This window comes from Ostreococcus tauri, assembly GCF_000214015.3.
Source record: "Ostreococcus tauri WGS project CAID00000000 data, contig chromosome 01, whole genome shotgun sequence".
NCBI classification, from domain to species: Eukaryota; Viridiplantae; Chlorophyta; class Mamiellophyceae; order Mamiellales; family Bathycoccaceae; genus Ostreococcus; species Ostreococcus tauri.
In genome coordinates, this window is record NC_014426.2 from 792795 (window position 1) to 809953 (window position 17159).

Here is a 17159-nt window from a genome sequence, read left to right on the forward strand (position 1 = left end):
GTACTCTCGGTGTTTGGAGCTCTGTGCGTTTTATGTCCCGAGGTGGCCTTGTTCAGCAACAAAAAAGCGACACCAGCCTGGATCGAAACACGCGACGGGGCAGCCTACTCGAGGCCGACTGCGAGGTTTGATTGGTCGGTTGGGAAACTACGTGCTCGGGCGCGTTCCTTTTCACTCACGGCAAGTTCTGGTTTCTGTTTATGCCATGAAAAGTCTATGTCGTACACGGCGGCTCACAAATATGCCCCAAAATTCGCGGTAGACTGTACGGTTGAGTGCTCGTTTCGCCCAGAGCTACGTGTTCATCATTTGGTCAATGGTTCGACGCGTGCTGTGCATGTCTACGCGCGGCTCGACACACCATCGGCGTCTTCTTCTCGAACAGATATCCAGCGCCTTGTCCGAGGCGTATTAAGCTCAGCAATCCGACCAGCTGTGCACGTTCGGATGCCAAACGGAAGGAAACGAATCGATAACGATTTCGTAGCGAGAGGCATTCGCTTAGCAATGCACGATATCGCTCGTCTCAGGGAGCGGATTGACATGTACATGAGCACTGTTCCAAAGTTCACAAATCCGAACACGCTTCCACGCTTGTTCAACGGTCGTGGCATTGTGATTGTCGGTAGCTCTTCGAATGTGAAGTACTCCACCGGTTACTGGATCGCTATACACTCCATTCGTCGCGCAGGTTGTCGGCTTCCCATTGAGGTGTGGTTTCCTCGAGGTGAAATTCCGACGATATTGCAGACGGAAGAGCTCCGAAAGCTAGGCGCAACCGTTCGCACACTCAAGCCAACGAAGTTTCATAGTCGATTCTCGATGAAACTTCTCTCCGTGGCGATGAGTGATTTTGACGAGATACTTTTCATGGATTCGGACAACATAGCCCTGCGAGATGTGAGCGAGCTGTTCGATTCGATTTCCTTCATGAGCACAGGAGCTCTACTTTGGCAAGATTTTTGGGTGGCGAGCGTTGCCCCCGATTTCCATGAGATTTTACCACCGTCGCCCGAGCTTGCGTTTAATGGCACGCATGAGAGTGGACAATTTATCGTGCAGAAATCTCGTATATGGCGAGCGCTTTGCCTGGCTTTGTTCTTCAACGCGCACGCATCGTCCATCTTCTCGCCGCTGGCGAGCAACTACATGGGTTGGGGGGACAAGGAGTTCCTCTTCATCGCCTTGGCGGCGACGCAGACGCCGTTCTCCCGCGTCGAGCACCTCCCCCACCATATCGGCGTCGACGTTCAGGCACGGAGATCGGTGTACGGAAACGCGATGCTACAGTTCGACGAGCACGGCGGGCCGATGTTCCTGCACGCGAACATCGGTAAGATCGTCGCCGACGACGTTCCCGCAAACTTCACTCGATACAACCGTCGATGGACGACGCAAGACGATGGCAACACCGTCAAGGATGTCCGAGAACTCCTCCAAAACGCCACCGGTGAGGCCGATTTCGAGCGTTGGCTTCACGGCGTCCTGGTCGACGTCCGATTCGGAGTACTGAACGACTCGCGTCGTCATCGACGAAACATCCGCCTCCGCGCTCAACGACGCTGGTACCTCGATCCCTCCGTCGTGCTCGCCCGCGCGCCCCTCCTTGAGGGGATGTTTCTCGACGACCACCCCGGTCGACGCGTGCGGCGCGTCGGCTAACGATGATCAGCTCCCCACGAGTTTGTGGTCGATCACTTTTCCCGTCGTCGTCACCGCACGTAGGGTGACGTCACCAAAACTGAGAGCCGATTGATGAGTTATGACCGGTGACGGAGTCACATTCGGTAGCGTCCCCCGAGTTCGCGCGCACCGCCCGCGCCCATCGCCGCGCCAGGGCACGCGCGTCGCGCGTCGTCACTGTCCGTCTCGTCGACGACTTACGGATACGATAAAGATGGCGCACGCCGTCTCTCAACAAATTACCCACGTGCGCGGCGCCGCGCAGAAGCGCGTCGCGCGCAAGAACGCGTCCGCGCGAGGCGTCGTTCGAGCGCGCGCGGGCGAAGGCGAGGTGCGTAGGGAGAGATTCCGAGTCGATTTCGCGAGCGTGGCGACGTGCGCGACGTGTAAACGGGTGATCGATGGCGATACGAACGACGCGGAGTTTTGCATCGTCGTGATCGTGGAGTAGGGTCGAGCGAACGCGGCGTCAGTGAAGGGCGAGCGGCGGAAGAGCGTTCGTTCGGGAAGATGACGTCGTCGGGATAGAGCGTCCGAGACGACGACCAGGACGATGCGGGCGAGCGTACGGCCGGGCGAGGCAGGCTTTGGACGAGAACGGATCGATTGTATTAATCTGTGCGTGAAGAACGAGAGACTGACTTCGACGTTCATCGCGTTCGACGACGTAGGTTGACCTCGCGCGTCGTGAGGCCCTCAAGATGGCCGCTGGAGTTGCGGCGACGTTCGGTTTGGCCGCGAAGAGCGCGAACGCTGCCGATGACGTCGCCTCCTCTCGCATGTCGTACTCGCGATTCTTGGAGTATCTCGACATGGGACGCGTGAAGAAGGTTGATCTGTACGAGCAAGGCACGATCGCGATTGTTGAGGCGGTTTCGCCCGAACTCGGCAACCGCGTGCAGCGTGTGCGCGTACAACTCCCGGGCACGTCCTCAGAATTGCTCAGAAAGTTCCGCGAGAAGAACGTCGATTTCGCGGCGCACACGAACACGGAAGATAGTGGCGCAGTGTTCCTCAACTTGCTCGGCAACTTGGCGTTCCCGCTCCTCCTCGTTGGGGGCTTGTTCTTGCTCACGCGACGTCAGCAAGGTGGCGGTATGGGCGGTGGTCCGGGTGGCATGGGCGGCCCGGGCAACCCCATGGCGTTCGGCAAGTCCAAGGCAAAGTTTCAAATGGAACCGAACACCGGTGTCACTTTCGATGACGTCGCCGGTGTCCGCGAGGCGAAGAACGACTTCATGGAAATCGTTGAGTTCCTGAAGCGCCCTGAGCGATTCACCGCAGTCGGTGCCAAGATTCCGAAGGGCTGCCTTTTGGTCGGTCCGCCGGGTACCGGTAAGACCCTTCTTGCCAAGGCGATCGCCGGAGAGGCGGGTGTTCCGTTTTTCTCCATCTCCGGTTCCGAATTCGTCGAGATGTTTGTCGGTGTCGGTGCATCCCGCGTCCGCGACCTCTTCAAGAAGGCAAAGGAAAATGCCCCGTGCATCGTTTTCGTCGACGAAATCGATGCCGTCGGCCGATCGCGTGGTACCGGTATTGGAGGTGGTAACGATGAGCGTGAGCAGACCTTGAACCAGCTCCTTACCGAGATGGATGGTTTCGAAGGCAACACTGGCATTATCGTCATCGCAGCGACGAACCGCGCAGACATTCTCGACCCGGCGCTCCTTCGCCCGGGTCGCTTCGATCGCCAAGTGCAAGTCGATGTTCCGGATCTCGAAGGGCGCAAGGAGATCTTGGGAGTCCATGCCAAAAATAAGCGTTTCGAAGAAGACGTTGACCTTGAAATGATCGCAAAGCGAACCCCAGGCTTCTCTGGTGCTGACTTGTCGAATTTGCTCAATGAAGCCGCCATCCTCTGCGGTCGCCGCGGCAAGACCGCGATCTCCATCAATGAGATCGATGACTCCGTCGACCGCATCGTTGCTGGTATGGAAGGCACGCGCTTGAGCGATGGTAAGGCGAAGAGCCTCGTGGCGTACCACGAAGTCGGCCATGCCATCTGCGGCACCCTCACTCCGGGCCACGATGCCGTGCAGAAGGTTACCCTTATCCCGCGCGGTCAAGCCAAGGGCTTGACGTGGTTCATCCCGGGTGAGGACCCATCTCTCATCTCCAAGCAACAAATCTTCGCGCGTGTCGTCGGTGCCCTCGGTGGACGTGCTGCTGAGGAAGTCATCTTCGGTGAGGCTGAAGTAACCACGGGGGCGAGCAGCGACCTCAACCAAGTCGCCTCGATGGCGAAGCAGATGGTCACCACGTTCGGTATGTCCGACGTCGGTCCGTGGGCGCTCCAGGATCCGAGCGCTCAAGGCGGTGACATGATCATGCGCATGATGGCGCGCAACTCCATGTCTGAGAAGCTCGCGAACGACATCGATGTCGCCACTAAGCGCATTGCGGACGAAGCGTATGAGGTTGCCTTAAAGCATATCAGAGACAACCGTGAGGTGATCGACGTCATCACGGAGGAGCTTATGGAGGTTGAAACCATGACTGGTGAACGCTTCCGTGAGATCCTCTCTAAGTACGTCACGATCCCGGAGGAGAACATTCCGGGTGAGATTGAGATGGCCACGGTGAACGCCGCTCGATAAGCGCGCTTAGGAAATTTTAGACGGGGTGATTCCCAGACGGAGCTGCCGTCGTCAACCGACGGACATGTAACATCGATCAATTGAACACGCAAACTTCTAATTACAACGTCGAACACCCTTCACGATCGACCGCACTCTCGCTCACCCTAACGACTAAACAAATCTATAACCCTCCTCTCTTCTCCGCGTCTCGTCTCTTCTCCCTCACCGCTTCGTCATCCGCGCCAGCCTTTGGAGGTGATGATTGATAGTGTTCATCTTCTTCGGTGCCTTCGCTCGGAGCTCCAAGCATGCGTCCAAAGCCTTTTTCGCGTTTGCGCACTTCGCATCCTCGAACGCGTTCGTCTTGTAACACGACAGGAGCTCGAACATCTCTGACAGGCACGCGACGTCTCGTCGCTTACCACGTCCGCCTGACTTTGTGTTGATCCGCAATCGAGGCTCGCTCGGTGTCTTCGCCATCGTGATGACCGACGACGACGATCGAGAGCGATGATGCGCGAAGTGAGGATGACGCTGGGAGGAGACGCGCCCGGACGCGCGGATGGATGAGCGACGGGCGTCGTTCGAGGAGTCGCCGAGGGAGCAAGTCTAGCGAGGGCGAGGGAGCACATTCGATCGCGAAGTGCGTCGTGTCGTGGAACAACTCGGGAAGGGTTTGATGGTGTAACAATCTTCACGCTACGTTACCTCAAAAGGCCGTGTAGCCGTGAATATCCGGATTCGCCGCTTAATAGAACTTGAAGCCCTTCGCCGCGTTGGTGAGCACATTGGCGTGGATCGGGTCCGCGACGTGCGCGGTCCAGTTCGCGATCGGACCCTCTTGGGTGGCGAGCGCTTGCATGATGCAGCCCAACCAGGCGAACATCGCGAGGCGGGAGTGCTTGAGCTCCTTGATCTTGAGCTCTTCGAGGTCGCCCGCTTCCGCGAAGCCGAGCGGATCGAAGCGGCCGCCCGGGGTCACGTCACCTTGCGTGAGCTCCGGGAACGGGTTCTCAAAGAGACCGGTGCGGTAGCACTCGGCGGAGCCGACGAGAAAGATCTCGATCGCAAGCACGGCCCAGAAGTTCGGGTAGCCGGAGCCCGCCGGCGCGAGCGGCGCCACGGCGCCCGGGAACTTATCCGCGACGGCCGTGCAGTCATCCGGGGTGCACAAGGTACCGGCGGTGAACCACGGAATACCCGTACCGTTTTCGGCGGCCCAGGCACCGGTGACACCGAGCATGGCCCATCGGCCGTGGATGATCTCGCGTTCGGCGTTCTTCTCCGACCCAAACGGAATCACCGGCGATTCGCCCCCGCCCGGGTACGTGCCGAACTCCGGGTACAAATCCGGCGGCGCGAGCGAGCCAAACTTGTTCGCCTACGTTTGTTTCCACGAAAATCTCCTCGTCAGTCGTCGCGCACCCATCGCGCCCTCGCACCGACGTCCCATCGATCGTTTCGACGCCAAGATACGCTCGAGCGTGATATCCATCGTCTTCGTCCTCATCGCACCTTGAACGCCGATCGCTTCGCCGGCACCGACGCCTTGGTGCGTCGAGCGACGACCGAGGTATCGATCTTCTTCGCTCCTCGCTGTTGTTGCGTGACGACGCGAACGCCGGTGAAGGTGGTGGTGAACATCTCGAGTCGCGAGTGTGCCTGAATGCGGGACAGACAGCTTGGCGCGAGATTTCCTTCGTCCGCGGGCGAGGTCGCGATGAGTCGTGATTGGTGAAAATGTGTGGTGATGGTCTACAAACGCGTCCTCGCCCGGGAGCGTTACCCGGGACGAGCCGCGTGCGTTCCTAATTGTACTGCATGTACTTGGCCGTGGAGGAGAATTTTTGATATCCCTTGATCACCTTGTTGATGGCGTCCAGGAAGTCCTTCTCGCCGACGGTTTTCCTGCGCTGACGAATGGCAAACATGCCGGCTTCGGTGCACACGGAGTGGATCTCCGCGCCGGTGGCGTTGGGACACAGACGGGCCAAGAGCTCGTAGCGAATGTCGCGCTCAACCGCCATGGAGCGCGTGTGGATCTTAAAAATTTGCGTGCGAGACTCGAGGTCAGGGAGACCGAACTCGACTTTACGGTCGAGTCGGCCCGGACGCAGGAGCGCGGGATCGAGCGTGTCGGGCCTATTCGTCGCCATCAACACCTTGATATTCCCTCGCGCATCGAAACCATCGAGTTGGTTCACGATCTCAAGCATCGTACGCTGCACTTCGTTGTCCCCACCTTGCCCGTCGTCGAAGCGGGCGCCACCGATGGCGTCCACTTCGTCGAAAAAAATCAAACACGCCTTTTTGCTCCTCGCCATCTGGAACAGTTCCCGAACCAGTCTCGCCCTTTCCCGACATACTTTTGCACTAACTCACTACCGATGACGCGAATAAAGCACGCGTCGGTTCGGTTCGCCACCGCGCGCGCGAGCAACGTCTTCCCCGTCCCTGGCGGCCCGTAACACAACACCCCCTTCGGCGGATCGATCCCGAGCTTGACGAACTTCTCCGGATGCAACAACGGCAACTCCACCACCTCTCTGAGCTTCTCGATTTGCTCCTTGGACCCTCCGACGTCGCCGTACGTCACGTCCGGTTTTTCCTCTACCGTCATCATCGTCACGCTCGGGTCAATCTTTGGTGGCAGCGGAAGCTGTATGAAGTACTTATTCCGATCCACCCCAACCCGCATGCCCTCCTCGATGTCCGTCGGCGCCACCTCGTTCCCTAACCCCACCACAAACTTCGCGATTTGTTTCACGTTGATCACGTACTGCGCGTCATCCGTCCCCGGGTTTATGATCTTCGTGCACCTCGCCACCTGCAGCGGTTGCTGCTCCTGAAACGCCTGCTTATCCGCCGTGAGATCCCACTGCGACGGTGGCGCCAACCCAGTGTCGCTCTCCTTGATCCCACACAGATCGTTCACCCGTTTCGCGATCGTCTTCAGATCGTTCTCCAGATCCTTGATCGAATCGTTGTACGCGCCCAAGCCGTACGTCTTCAACAGCGCGATGTCGTCCTCATCGAGCGGGACGATGGGTTTATCGTTTTCACCCGCTTCGGGGTCGTCCGCGACCGCCATCGGGACCGCGCGCGCGACGCGAAGTGCCGCTTCGTCGCGCGCCCCGCACGCGGGGACGCAAAAGACTGGTCAACAGATTGATTTCGTCATCTGTCGCGCGTCATCGCGTCATCGCTCGTCGCCCCGCGCCCATGTCGGGACATTTTTTGGACGACGACGCGCGCAGGCGCAGCGCCGATCTCTTCGTCGCGCTGGCGAGTCGTCAAACGACGTTTGCGGATGTCATCAAGGACAAGTTTGCGGACTGGCGACAGCTCTTTGTGGGTATGAAATCTTTGAAAAAGGACGATGGTTCTGCGCTCTCGGGCGTCGCACAACGGTCGGGCGCGCCGTGTGAGTTCGATACGTGGGGGAGGGAGCGTTCACCGATGTTTTCCGATGAGTTCGAGCGGTTTTTAGCGGACGAGGCGTGCGTGGAGGCGTGCGCGGAGGATTTGGGCGCGTTCGAGGCGTTGCGCGCGGCGCTCGCGGGCGCGGCGAGTGGGCGGGAAAAAACGCCGGTGAAGACGCCAGGAAGTGTGGCTGGTGGCGGTATTGGTGGCGGTGACGTCGCATCGGAGGTGGAGCGGTCGTTTCGGAGGATGAAGACGCCGAGCGCGAGCGCGGCGGAGCGAGACGCAGAGCCGGAGAGTTTCGTCGTGGAGAAGCCACGCGCAGCGAGCGTGAGAGGGACGCTCGGCGGTGCCACGCGCGTGGAGACGGTTGCTGCGCCGACGAGGGAACCGATGCGCGCAAACGTGACACCACCACCGTCGCGAACGGCTGGGATGACTGTTAAGAAGTCACCTCCGCCGACGCCCATGCCTGCGCAATTGTCGCCGCCGCAGAGCGAGTACGCCAACACGACGCCGACGATCGGGGACGAGGCACATGTCGAGCACCTGATGTCGTACTTGACCGGATTTCACGGTTTGCTATTTGGTTTGAAGGAACATGTGAAGCGCATTCGCGAGGCAACTGTTGAAAACGTCGCGCACGAGCTTGCTCGAACGGACGCAAGACTGGATACGGCGATAGCGAGACTGGAAGCGGCGATGGGCGTCGAGTCCGGTCGGTGACGTAGGTCAAAACATAAAATCCCAACGAGTTGCCAACGCGTAAGTAGTATTGAAAAATTCAGCCCCTGATCAAATCTAAGTTTTCGTGGCCGTCCGCGTGGATTTCCTCCCTTTAGGCGCCGCAGCCGCTGCCTTCTTTTTGGACTTCGAAGGGGCCGGCTCCGCGGCTGGTTGTTCCTTCACAGAATCGTCCTCAGTGGGTGGCTGTTCCGTCGATTCCTCTCCGGCGTCGCCGTCCAAGACGACGCGCGCATCTATATTAGAGCGAGCGAGATCCGCCTCGGCGGCTTGCTCCTGCAGTACCGATATGAGCGCCTTGTAAATTGCTGGGTCCGTCTCACGGTTTGAAATGCATCGCTCGACCCGTCGCGGGTCGGCTCGATCCTCGATAAGATACTTGCGTTTCACCTGACGACGGGTGCGGCCTGGGAAAAGACGAGCGATGAGCGAAAAGTCCGTACCAAACTGCGTCATGGCTCGGTAGAAGAGTTCGGTGTCGTCCTTGCTCCACTTTTCCGCCTTTGCTCGGTTAGCGTACGTGGCCGAGTTCAGTTTTGTCCCGTTCTCTTCCACGCGTTTAAACTCGTCCAACCCCGAGGACTTCTCCGCCGCCGCGGCCACGGTGAGTGAGTGCGGATTAATGACGATGTTACCGTCTATGACTTGCACCTGCGGTGCCATGACAGTGGGTTTCGGCGCAAACGACTTGCCTGGCAGTGCCACCGGAGCTGCGGGCTCCGGCGTTCTTTTCTTCCCAAAATCGCTCGCCGCCTTCAATTTAGACTTTTTCAACATTCGAGACTTGGCCTCGTTCGCCCGTTCCTCGGCGGATTTCTGTCGTATGATGTCGCGAATCGTCATGGCTGGATCGTTGTCGTACGACGTCGTTGCCTCGAGCAAGTCCCGTCGACTTCCCTCGCCGACACGGCCGCCGCGAGTTGAACCCGCCGACCGAACCCATCTGTGCGCCGGAACCGCCATCACGGGCGGCGGCACCACGAGCGCGAGCGCTCCAGGAGACGAAAGAGGATCCACGGGCGCGACGCCTCCGTGAGGCAACGCGAGCGGCGGCGCCGGAACGATGGGCGACAGCTTCGCCTCGATCCTCGACGCCGCGGGCACCAATTGCTTCGACGTACGACTGGGCGCGGGTGATCGCAAACCCAAAGGCGTCTGTCCTCGCACCGCGGGCGAACCGCTCATCGTCGCCTGCGACGCGTGCGTCGTCGGCGTCCTCGGCCGCTCCGGCGCGGGCGTCGCGCTCTCCCTCGCCGTCCTCAACCGACTCCCCGACCCCACCACCGACGGCACCACCGCCGTCAATCTCGACTTTTTCCGCCCCTCCCCCTCGCTCGCGCTCTCCACGCTCTTCCCCAATCTCGACGCCGGTCTCGCGCTCGCGCCTCCGCCGTCCCGATCCCCCCCATCCGTCTCCCTCGCGCGCTTCTTCCCATCCACGCTCGCCCCTATCTCTCCCGACGTTCGCGCGCGCACCTTCACCCCCGTCCCTCGCACGTTCGGCGCGAACGCGCGCTCGCGGCGTCGCGGCGTCGTCTCCGTCCACGGTCGTCCCGCGCGCGCGGCATCCGTCGCGTCCGTCGCGTTCTCCGTCGCGTTCGCCGTCGCGTTCGCCGTCGTTCCTTCGTCACGCGCGCGCGCGTCGACGTCGGGTGCGGTGTCGTCCATCGCGCGCGCGTCGGCGTCGGTCTCGCGCGTCGCGAGCGGGGGAATCGTCGGGCGATTGGGCGAATGGGCGACCGGGCACACCCGTACACGCGGGTGTTTCAACCGCGGGACGTAGGGTTTAGGGTTTAGGGTTTAGCGCACGCCGCCGCCGGCCCCGTCGCCCCGTCCGTCGCTGGACACCGCGCGGACGCGCGCGATGGACCTCGCGCGCGACGACGTCGCGGACGACCACGCCCTTCGCGCGTGGACCGACCTCGGTCTCCATCGAGCGGTCGCGCGCGCGTTGGTGCGCGAGCACAAGACGCGACCGACCGCGGTGCAGCGTCGAGCGATTCCGCTCGCGCTCGAAGGACGCTCCGTCGTCGTCCGTTCGAGCACGGGGAGCGGGAAGACGATGTCGTACGTCGCGCCGATCGTGCACGCGTTGTGCGGGACCGCGAGCGAGCGCAAACGGGGGCTTCGAGCGATCGTGTTCGCGCCCACGCGCGAGCTCGCGCGTCAGGTGCGCCGCGCGTGCGCGTCGACGACGCGACTGTGCGCGCCGGGGTGTCGAGTGGGTGAACTCCCGGCGCCGAGCGCGGGGACGAGTGTTTTGAGGGAAACCGCGGGGTCGCCGCCGGAGATTTTGGTGTCGACGCCGGCGAGGGTGGCGGAGTGCGTGCGCGGCGGGTACTTTCCGCCGGGCGCGCTCGAGGAGGAGTTGGAGACGGTGGTCCTGGACGAGGTGGATCTGTTGTTGTCGTTCGGGTACGTGGACGATATTAAGAGCGTGATGAAGGCGGTGAAAAGAGGAACGCGGGTGATGATGCTGAGCGCGACTTTGAGCCCGGAGGTCGAGGAGTTGAGAGACGTCGTGGCGCACAAGCCGACGACGATCGACGTCGAGGACGAGGAGGCGGCGATGAAAGAGGAGGGTGATGACCAAGACGATGGGAAGCCAAGTGCACCGAACATCTCGCACTACTCGTTGGAGATTGCGAAATCGTCCGATCGCTTGTTGTACACCATGGCGTTGCTGCGTCTCGGTTTGTGCAAGAAAAAGGTGCTCGTCTTCGTGTCGAACGCGGACGCGGCGGTTCGTCTTCGATTGTTCCTGCACAAGTTTGGCGTGCCAACGTGTGCGCTTCATAGCGAGCTACCAGCGAACTCGAGAGCGCACATTTTACAGGAATTCAATCGCGGCGTGTACGACTTCATGGTGGCCGCGGCGGACGACGCCAGGGTAGCAACGGAAGTTGAGGAAGAGGAGGAAGAGGATAAGGCACCGACGCGTGAGAGCAAGAAAAAGAAGAAGGATAGACGCGATAAGGAGTTTGGTGTCGTGCGCGGGATCGATTTCCAAGCCGTCGGCACGGTGATCAATTTCGAAGTTCCGGCGACAGCCGCCGCTTACGTGCACCGCGTCGGACGCACTGGCCGAGCGGGGAAGTCTGGTACGGCGATAACCATCGTCTCCCCCACGGAGGAGGAAGCGTTTAAGCAAATCCAGGAAGATTTAGTGAGTACGGTTGGGGACACCGTCGCTGCTACGCAAGTAATTCAGCCGTTCGATCGACTTCCCAAGGAAGCGGTGGATGCTCTGCGTTACCGCGCGGAAGACGCCGCTCGAGCGGTAGGGAAAACTGCGGTTAAGGAGGCGCGTGTACGTGAGTTGAAGCAAGAACTGTTGAACTCGGAGCGTTTAGCGGCGCACTTTGAAGATAACGCCGACGACTTAGCCTTGCTCAAGCACGATAGCAGTCTGTCGAAGAATCCAGATGCGAAGCACTTGAGCCACTTGCCTGGGTACTTGAGAGGCACTAAGAAACGCGGTGATTCCAGAGCGGTGGAGCCGGATTCAAAACACGCGAAAGCGGCGGCGAACTATCAGCTCGACGTCGACGTCGCCGAGTTCGGCTCGAAGAAGAAGCGTAAGCGCAGCGACAAACGCGAGACCGGGCCCGACTTGCGTCAGAAACATAAATTCAAGGGTGGTTTCAAGAAGAAATCGACCGGGCGCAAGCGCAGTAGATGATGTGACATTATATGATTTGGTTTGAGCCATGTGTTCTCTCCACGCGCGTACGACTCCGTACCTATTCACAACTAAGCTACAATTCATCGTGTCGAGACAATTCTGTACAATTCGGAACGACCTTATCGCACACATCTCGCGCCCCGACATCGTCCATAGGTCGAACGTCATCGATCGATGCCAACGCCGCCACCACCAAATCTCGCGTTTGCTCATCGTCTCTGAGCGACGCGCACACGTTGGATAACACGGCGGCGGCGAACGTGTCGGCGTTCTCCTCCGGTCTCAACCGCGCCTCCGCCGGATTACTCACCTCCGAGTGCCTCGTGCCGTCCCGTGTGTCCACCAACCGCTTGTTCTCATCCATAATCACCGCACTCACGTTCTTAAACCGACCGCACGTCGTCTCTCGCCACGCCAACGCAACCACCTCCTCCCTGAGCGTCTCGTCCAACGCCCGCCACGACGACTGCGGCGTCGTTCTCGCCGCCACCACCGCATCCGCGTGCAACCCTCTCACCGTGAGCCGACACCCATCGCACGTCGTCCATTCCGGGACGTCTGCCGCGTTCGTCCACGCCTCATCCGTCTCCATCGCCGCCGTCTGCGTCAACCGTCGTCTCGACGTCCCGACATCCTTCCCTCTCCCCTCGCCCTCGCGTCTCGCCCGCAGGCGTTCGGCGTACGCCGCGTCCCTCGCGCCGTCCTTGACGCGTCCGTCGACGCCCACGGCATCGCGCGTCGACGCCATCCGTCGCGGTTTCGCCCCGAATCCATCGTGTGGCGGTGGAATCTGTCGTCGCCGTCCCGCGCGCGCGCCGACCCCCGCGAACGATCTCGGGCGCACGCGCACCGCGTCCGCGACCGCGACCGCGGCGAGGACAATGACGAGGGCGCTGAGCACGCGCGACGGGCGCATCGATGCGTCAATGCGCGGCGCAGAGAAATGATGCGTGCGCACGACGCGTCGCGCGCCACCGCGTTCGCTCGCGCGTGGTGTCGACCGACGACGCGCGAGCGAACGCGACGGCGCGCGCGGCGGGACGCGCGCGACGATGCGGCGTCGACGGATGCGGCGTCGAGGGCGAACGACGAAGATGTGCTCGAATTCGAGAGAATGACATCCGCGTCGCGCGCGTCGATCGTCGATCGCGACGGCGGGCGCGGCGGTGGATTGGGACGAACGATCGTCGGCGTCGGCGTCGCGATGGCGTGCGGACTCGGGGCGAGCGCGCCGGCGCAGGCGAGGCGAGGGACGAGCGCGGAGCCGGCGCGCGCGAGCGCGTCGTTCGAGCGCTTCGTCGGCGTCGAGCGCGGACGAAGCGGTCGCGGGATGCTCGGAAAGGACGCGAGAGCGAAGAGGAATTCGTTCGTGAGAGATGCGGCGAACGCGATCGGTCCGGCGGTGGTGCGGATCGACAGCGATGCGGTGAGTCTGAAGCGAGCGACTGGGGTGAGCGGAGGCGTGAACGCCGAGCGCTCGGGGGCGAAGATGGGATCGAACGCGCGAAGCGGGGTGATTCGAGGAACGGGGTGCGGGCTCGTGATTGATGCCGATCGGGGGTACGTGGTGACGAACAGTCACGTCGTGAAGAGCGAGGAACAGGTCAAGGTGACATTTATCGACGGGAACGTGTACGACGGCGAGGTGAAGGGCGTTGACTTGTTGACAGACATTGCCCTCATAAGGCTTAAGCCGAGGGCTGGACACGCGCTGCCACAGGCAAGGTTGGGTGACAGTGATCACGTAGAGGTGGGAGATTACGCCATCGCGCTCGGGAACCCGTTAGGTTTGGATAACAGCGTCACGTTGGGCATCATAAGTAACGTGCATCGCACATCCGCGGAGCTCGGAATCACGGATAGGCGGGTCGATTTCGTGCAGACCGATTGCGCGATCAATCCAGGAAACTCTGGTGGGCCGCTAGTGAACGAATTTAGCGAGGTTGTCGCCCTGAACACGGCGATTCGCGCCGACGCGGAGGGCATTGGGTTCGCGATACCCATCAACACTGTCAAGCGCGTGGTCGGTCTTCTCGCCAACGGCGAAAAGGTCCCTCATCCGTTCATCGGGATTCGAATGGTCGACAATTTTACCGCGAACTCTGCGTTTGGTGATCGCGCTCAGGAGATTCCAGTGGGCACGGTGATCGTCGACATTATCGAAAAATCGCCCGCAGCGCTCGCCGGTCTCGCCGTCGGCGACGTCATCACTGCTGTCGACGGCGTCGTCATGAACGGCGCACAGATTCTGGATAGGGTCAAGGGCACCGCCCCGGGTGAGTCGTACGAGTTCACCGTCTTCCGACCCTCGGCGCAGGACTCCCACATGCACCGCCGCGTAATCATTCGCGTCGGCGACTTGGCCGAGCACAACAATCGCCGAGTGAACGCGGAAGAGCGAAACGTCAGCCCACCGGGCGTAGGCGTGCGTCCACCTAGAATCCCTCGTACGTTCGGCGCGTAGATCGCTGCGCACATGTCGAGTCACCACGTCGTCGTATGTAATTATTTGTACGCGTACCGGTAGCCGAGCGTTCCACAACACTGCTCGTTCAATATTGACGACTCGCCACTTCGCGTCTCGCGTGCGGCCGTCGAGCTCGAAGCGCTCGATTTCGACGCGTCACGCATCGACACGAACGCGCGCACTGAACGCTTTCGCGCCCGCGCGATCGATCGACGCTCTTCGCGCGCGCGTGAACCCGTCGAGTTCGTTGCTCGAGCGCGATGCCGTACGACAGCGCCATCACCGTCTTCTCCCCGGACGGACACCTGTTCCAGGTACGCGCGCGACGCAACGACGCGTTCGACGCGCGCTCGAAAATAATAGCATGCGCGCGCGCGATCGTACGACGCGGATGAAGGAGGGTGGACGACGCGGTTGACGAGAAAGAAGCGCGAGCTGACCTAGATCTGACACGCGCGCGATTCGCCTTGAAAACGTAGGTCGAGTACGCGATGGAGGCGGTGCGCAAAGGCACGCTCGCCGTAGGCGTTAGGGGGAAAGATTGCGTCGTCCTGGGCGTGGAACGTAAGGCGGTGCCGAAGTTGCAGGATACGAGAACGATTCGGAAGATTCAGATGCTGGACGATCACGTGGCGGTGGCGTTCGCGGGACTCACGGCGGACGCGCGGATCTTGATTAATCGGGCTAGGACGGAGTGTCAGAGTCACAGGTTGACGCTCGAGGATGCGGCGTCGGTGGAGTACATCGCGCGATACGTAGGAGGGGTGCAACAGAAGTACACGCAGAGCGGTGGCGTGCGACCATTTGGGCTGAGCACGCTCATTTCCGGCTTCTCGCCTGAGGGTAAGCCTCAGTTGTTTCACACCGACCCGAGCGGAACCTACAGTCAATGGAAAGCGAATGCGATCGGTCGCAACGCCAAATCCGTGAGAGAGTGGTTGGAGAAGCATTACGACGAGTTTAGCGGCGAGGACGCCATCAAGTTCACACTCAAGGCGCTCCTCGAGGTTGTTGAGCCGGGCTCAAAGAACATAGAGTTGGCCGTCATGCGCACGCCGACGAGTGGTTTAGAGATGCTGAGCGCGGAAACTATCGATACAATGGTGAAGGCGATCGAGGACGAAAAGGCGGAGCTCGACAAGGCGAAGAAAGAGAAAGCTCGTGCTGCGGCTGAAGCCGCCGCCGCCGCTTCAACGCAACAGTGATTTGTAACGCGCGAACTTCATAGTCACACGCCCGTCGCCTCGATGCGTCGCATCCAGCCCCGAGGTTTCTTCGCTGATGGTTCATCGCCGCGATCGCGCGTCATTGCGCGTTCATTCGCGTCGCATTCGAGCCGTCCCGCCGCCGGCGCGCCGAGGCTCGCCGCGTCCTTCGCCCTCGGCGCCGCCCTCGGTGCGACCGCGGCGTACGCCTACGCTCGCCGCACACTCAGCGAGGCCAATCGAATCGCGTCTGGGGACGATGCGAGCGCGTCCGAGCGCGCAGAGAACACGGAGACCGTCGAGCACGAGGCGATGAGGCACGGTTGGCCGTTGGACACTTCGAGCGTGATTCATCAGAAGTCCTCCTACGTCCACGCCTTTGACGGACGAACGAGGAATCCGCGATGGGTGATGGAAGTGATAACGCGCGAGACGGTTGGCGGGAGCGGGAGTCGGAAGCGGAGCGATTTTGCCGAGGATGAGGCGGTTTCATGGAAGCACCGGAGTCGTTTGGCGGACTATCGCGGGAGCGGATATGACAGAGGACATCTCGTCGCGGCGGCGGATCAAAAGGGGAGTCAGGAGGACATGGACGCAACTTTCGCGCTATCGAACGTGTCGCCGCAGGTCGGGGAAGGTTTCAACAGAGATTACTGGGCCAAGTTGGAACAGTTCGTGAGGGATGAGGCGTGCGCCGATGGAACGAAGGCGGCGTACGTCGCGACGGGACCGTTATTTTTAGCATCGAGAAGCGAATCAGCAGACGCTGAATCGTTCGATGCGTCAGCTCGCGCTGTCGATCACGCGAATGTCGGCGCACCGCGACCGACGGTGTGGGAGATGCGTCATCCGATGCTGGGAGAGCCACCGGCTCTGATGGCTGTGCCGACGCACTTCTTCAAAGTTGTGTTCGTCGAGGGTGAGGATTCGCGCGTCTCCTGCGCCGCGTTCGTGCTACCAAACTCGTCGATACCGAAGAACGTTCCTCTGCGTAGGTTTGTCGTGCCACTTACGGATTTAGAGATCGTCAGCGGTTTGGAATTCTTTCGAAGGGGACTCGCGGGAGAGGACAGAAGGCGATACGAACGAGCAGAGCAAACGTTTTTGACAACAACGGCGAAGCAGCTACCCGGATCCGGAAAACTTCCGAGCTTACCGCCTTCTAAAAGCGGCGTTAGCGCTCCGTTTAATCCGTTGGGTGATCAGAGCGAGTTGGTAAAGGAAAGTGGAAAAAAATGGAACGATGTTAGGCACTTGTGCGACATCACAGCGTGCGAACTCAAGCCGAGCAAATGGGACAAAAAGTAGTGTATAGAGATTCGTCAATATTGAAAGGCTTCAACCAACCTCGCTAAGCAAAATATTTTGTATTC

The 17159-nt window shown here is 60.7% G+C and overlaps 12 protein-coding genes across 12 annotated transcripts; 7 read left to right on the top strand and 5 right to left on the bottom strand.

Annotated features, from left to right (window-relative positions):
- Window positions 1-216: 216 nt before the first annotated feature.
- OT_ostta01g04910 (Alpha-mannosyltransferase) lies at window positions 217-1662 on the top strand (the record flags this gene model as incomplete). Its single annotated transcript, XM_022985433.1, has 1 exon — window positions 217-1662. The coding sequence occupies one exon, from the start codon at window positions 217-219 to the stop codon at window positions 1660-1662; it is 1446 nt and encodes a 481-aa protein (XP_022838310.1).
- Window positions 1663-1897: 235 nt separating this feature from the next.
- On the top strand, window positions 1898-4280 carry OT_ostta01g04920 (P-loop containing nucleoside triphosphate hydrolase; the record flags this gene model as incomplete). The annotated part of the gene is made up of 2 exons (XM_022985434.1): window positions 1898-2014; window positions 2355-4280. The coding sequence occupies 2 exons, from the start codon at window positions 1898-1900 to the stop codon at window positions 4278-4280; spliced, it is 2043 nt and encodes a 680-aa protein (XP_022838311.1).
- Window positions 4281-4484: 204 nt separating this feature from the next.
- On the bottom strand, window positions 4485-4742 carry OT_ostta01g04930 (CHCH; the record flags this gene model as incomplete). Its single annotated transcript, XM_003074500.1, has 1 exon — window positions 4485-4742. One exon carries the CDS (start codon window positions 4740-4742, stop codon window positions 4485-4487), a length of 258 nt encoding a protein of 85 aa, XP_003074547.1.
- Window positions 4743-5010: 268 nt separating this feature from the next.
- OT_ostta01g04940 (Chlorophyll A-B binding protein, plant) lies at window positions 5011-5906 on the bottom strand (the record flags this gene model as incomplete). The annotated part of the gene is made up of 2 exons (XM_022985435.1): window positions 5011-5643; window positions 5778-5906. 2 exons carry the CDS (start codon window positions 5904-5906, stop codon window positions 5011-5013), a joined length of 762 nt encoding a protein of 253 aa, XP_022838312.1.
- A 164-nt stretch (window positions 5907-6070) lies between these two features.
- Window positions 6071-7353, bottom strand: OT_ostta01g04950 (26S proteasome subunit P45; the record flags this gene model as incomplete). Its single annotated transcript, XM_022985436.1, has 2 exons — window positions 6071-6586; window positions 6625-7353. The coding sequence occupies 2 exons, from the start codon at window positions 7351-7353 to the stop codon at window positions 6071-6073; spliced, it is 1245 nt and encodes a 414-aa protein (XP_022838313.1).
- A 131-nt stretch (window positions 7354-7484) lies between these two features.
- On the top strand, window positions 7485-8411 carry OT_ostta01g04960 (unnamed product; the record flags this gene model as incomplete). Its single annotated transcript, XM_003074503.1, has 1 exon — window positions 7485-8411. The coding sequence occupies one exon, from the start codon at window positions 7485-7487 to the stop codon at window positions 8409-8411; it is 927 nt and encodes a 308-aa protein (XP_003074550.1).
- A 75-nt stretch (window positions 8412-8486) lies between these two features.
- Window positions 8487-10097, bottom strand: OT_ostta01g04970 (SANT/Myb domain; the record flags this gene model as incomplete). The annotated part of the gene is made up of 1 exon (XM_003074504.2): window positions 8487-10097. The coding sequence occupies one exon, from the start codon at window positions 10095-10097 to the stop codon at window positions 8487-8489; it is 1611 nt and encodes a 536-aa protein (XP_003074551.2).
- Window positions 10098-10293: 196 nt separating this feature from the next.
- On the top strand, window positions 10294-12111 carry OT_ostta01g04980 (Helicase, C-terminal; the record flags this gene model as incomplete). The annotated part of the gene is made up of 1 exon (XM_022985438.1): window positions 10294-12111. One exon carries the CDS (start codon window positions 10294-10296, stop codon window positions 12109-12111), a length of 1818 nt encoding a protein of 605 aa, XP_022838314.1.
- A 76-nt stretch (window positions 12112-12187) lies between these two features.
- OT_ostta01g04990 (unnamed product) lies at window positions 12188-13030 on the bottom strand (the record flags this gene model as incomplete). Its single annotated transcript, XM_022985439.1, has 1 exon — window positions 12188-13030. The coding sequence occupies one exon, from the start codon at window positions 13028-13030 to the stop codon at window positions 12188-12190; it is 843 nt and encodes a 280-aa protein (XP_022838315.1).
- A 288-nt stretch (window positions 13031-13318) lies between these two features.
- On the top strand, window positions 13319-14578 carry OT_ostta01g05000 (Peptidase S1C; the record flags this gene model as incomplete). The annotated part of the gene is made up of 1 exon (XM_022985440.1): window positions 13319-14578. The coding sequence occupies one exon, from the start codon at window positions 13319-13321 to the stop codon at window positions 14576-14578; it is 1260 nt and encodes a 419-aa protein (XP_022838316.1).
- Window positions 14579-14841: 263 nt separating this feature from the next.
- On the top strand, window positions 14842-15786 carry OT_ostta01g05005 (Proteasome A-type subunit; the record flags this gene model as incomplete). Its single annotated transcript, XM_022985441.1, has 2 exons — window positions 14842-14895; window positions 15061-15786. The coding sequence occupies 2 exons, from the start codon at window positions 14842-14844 to the stop codon at window positions 15784-15786; spliced, it is 780 nt and encodes a 259-aa protein (XP_022838317.1).
- A 42-nt stretch (window positions 15787-15828) lies between these two features.
- On the top strand, window positions 15829-17094 carry OT_ostta01g05010 (DNA/RNA non-specific endonuclease, active site; the record flags this gene model as incomplete). The annotated part of the gene is made up of 1 exon (XM_022985442.1): window positions 15829-17094. The coding sequence occupies one exon, from the start codon at window positions 15829-15831 to the stop codon at window positions 17092-17094; it is 1266 nt and encodes a 421-aa protein (XP_022838318.1).
- Window positions 17095-17159: the final 65 nt, after the last annotated feature.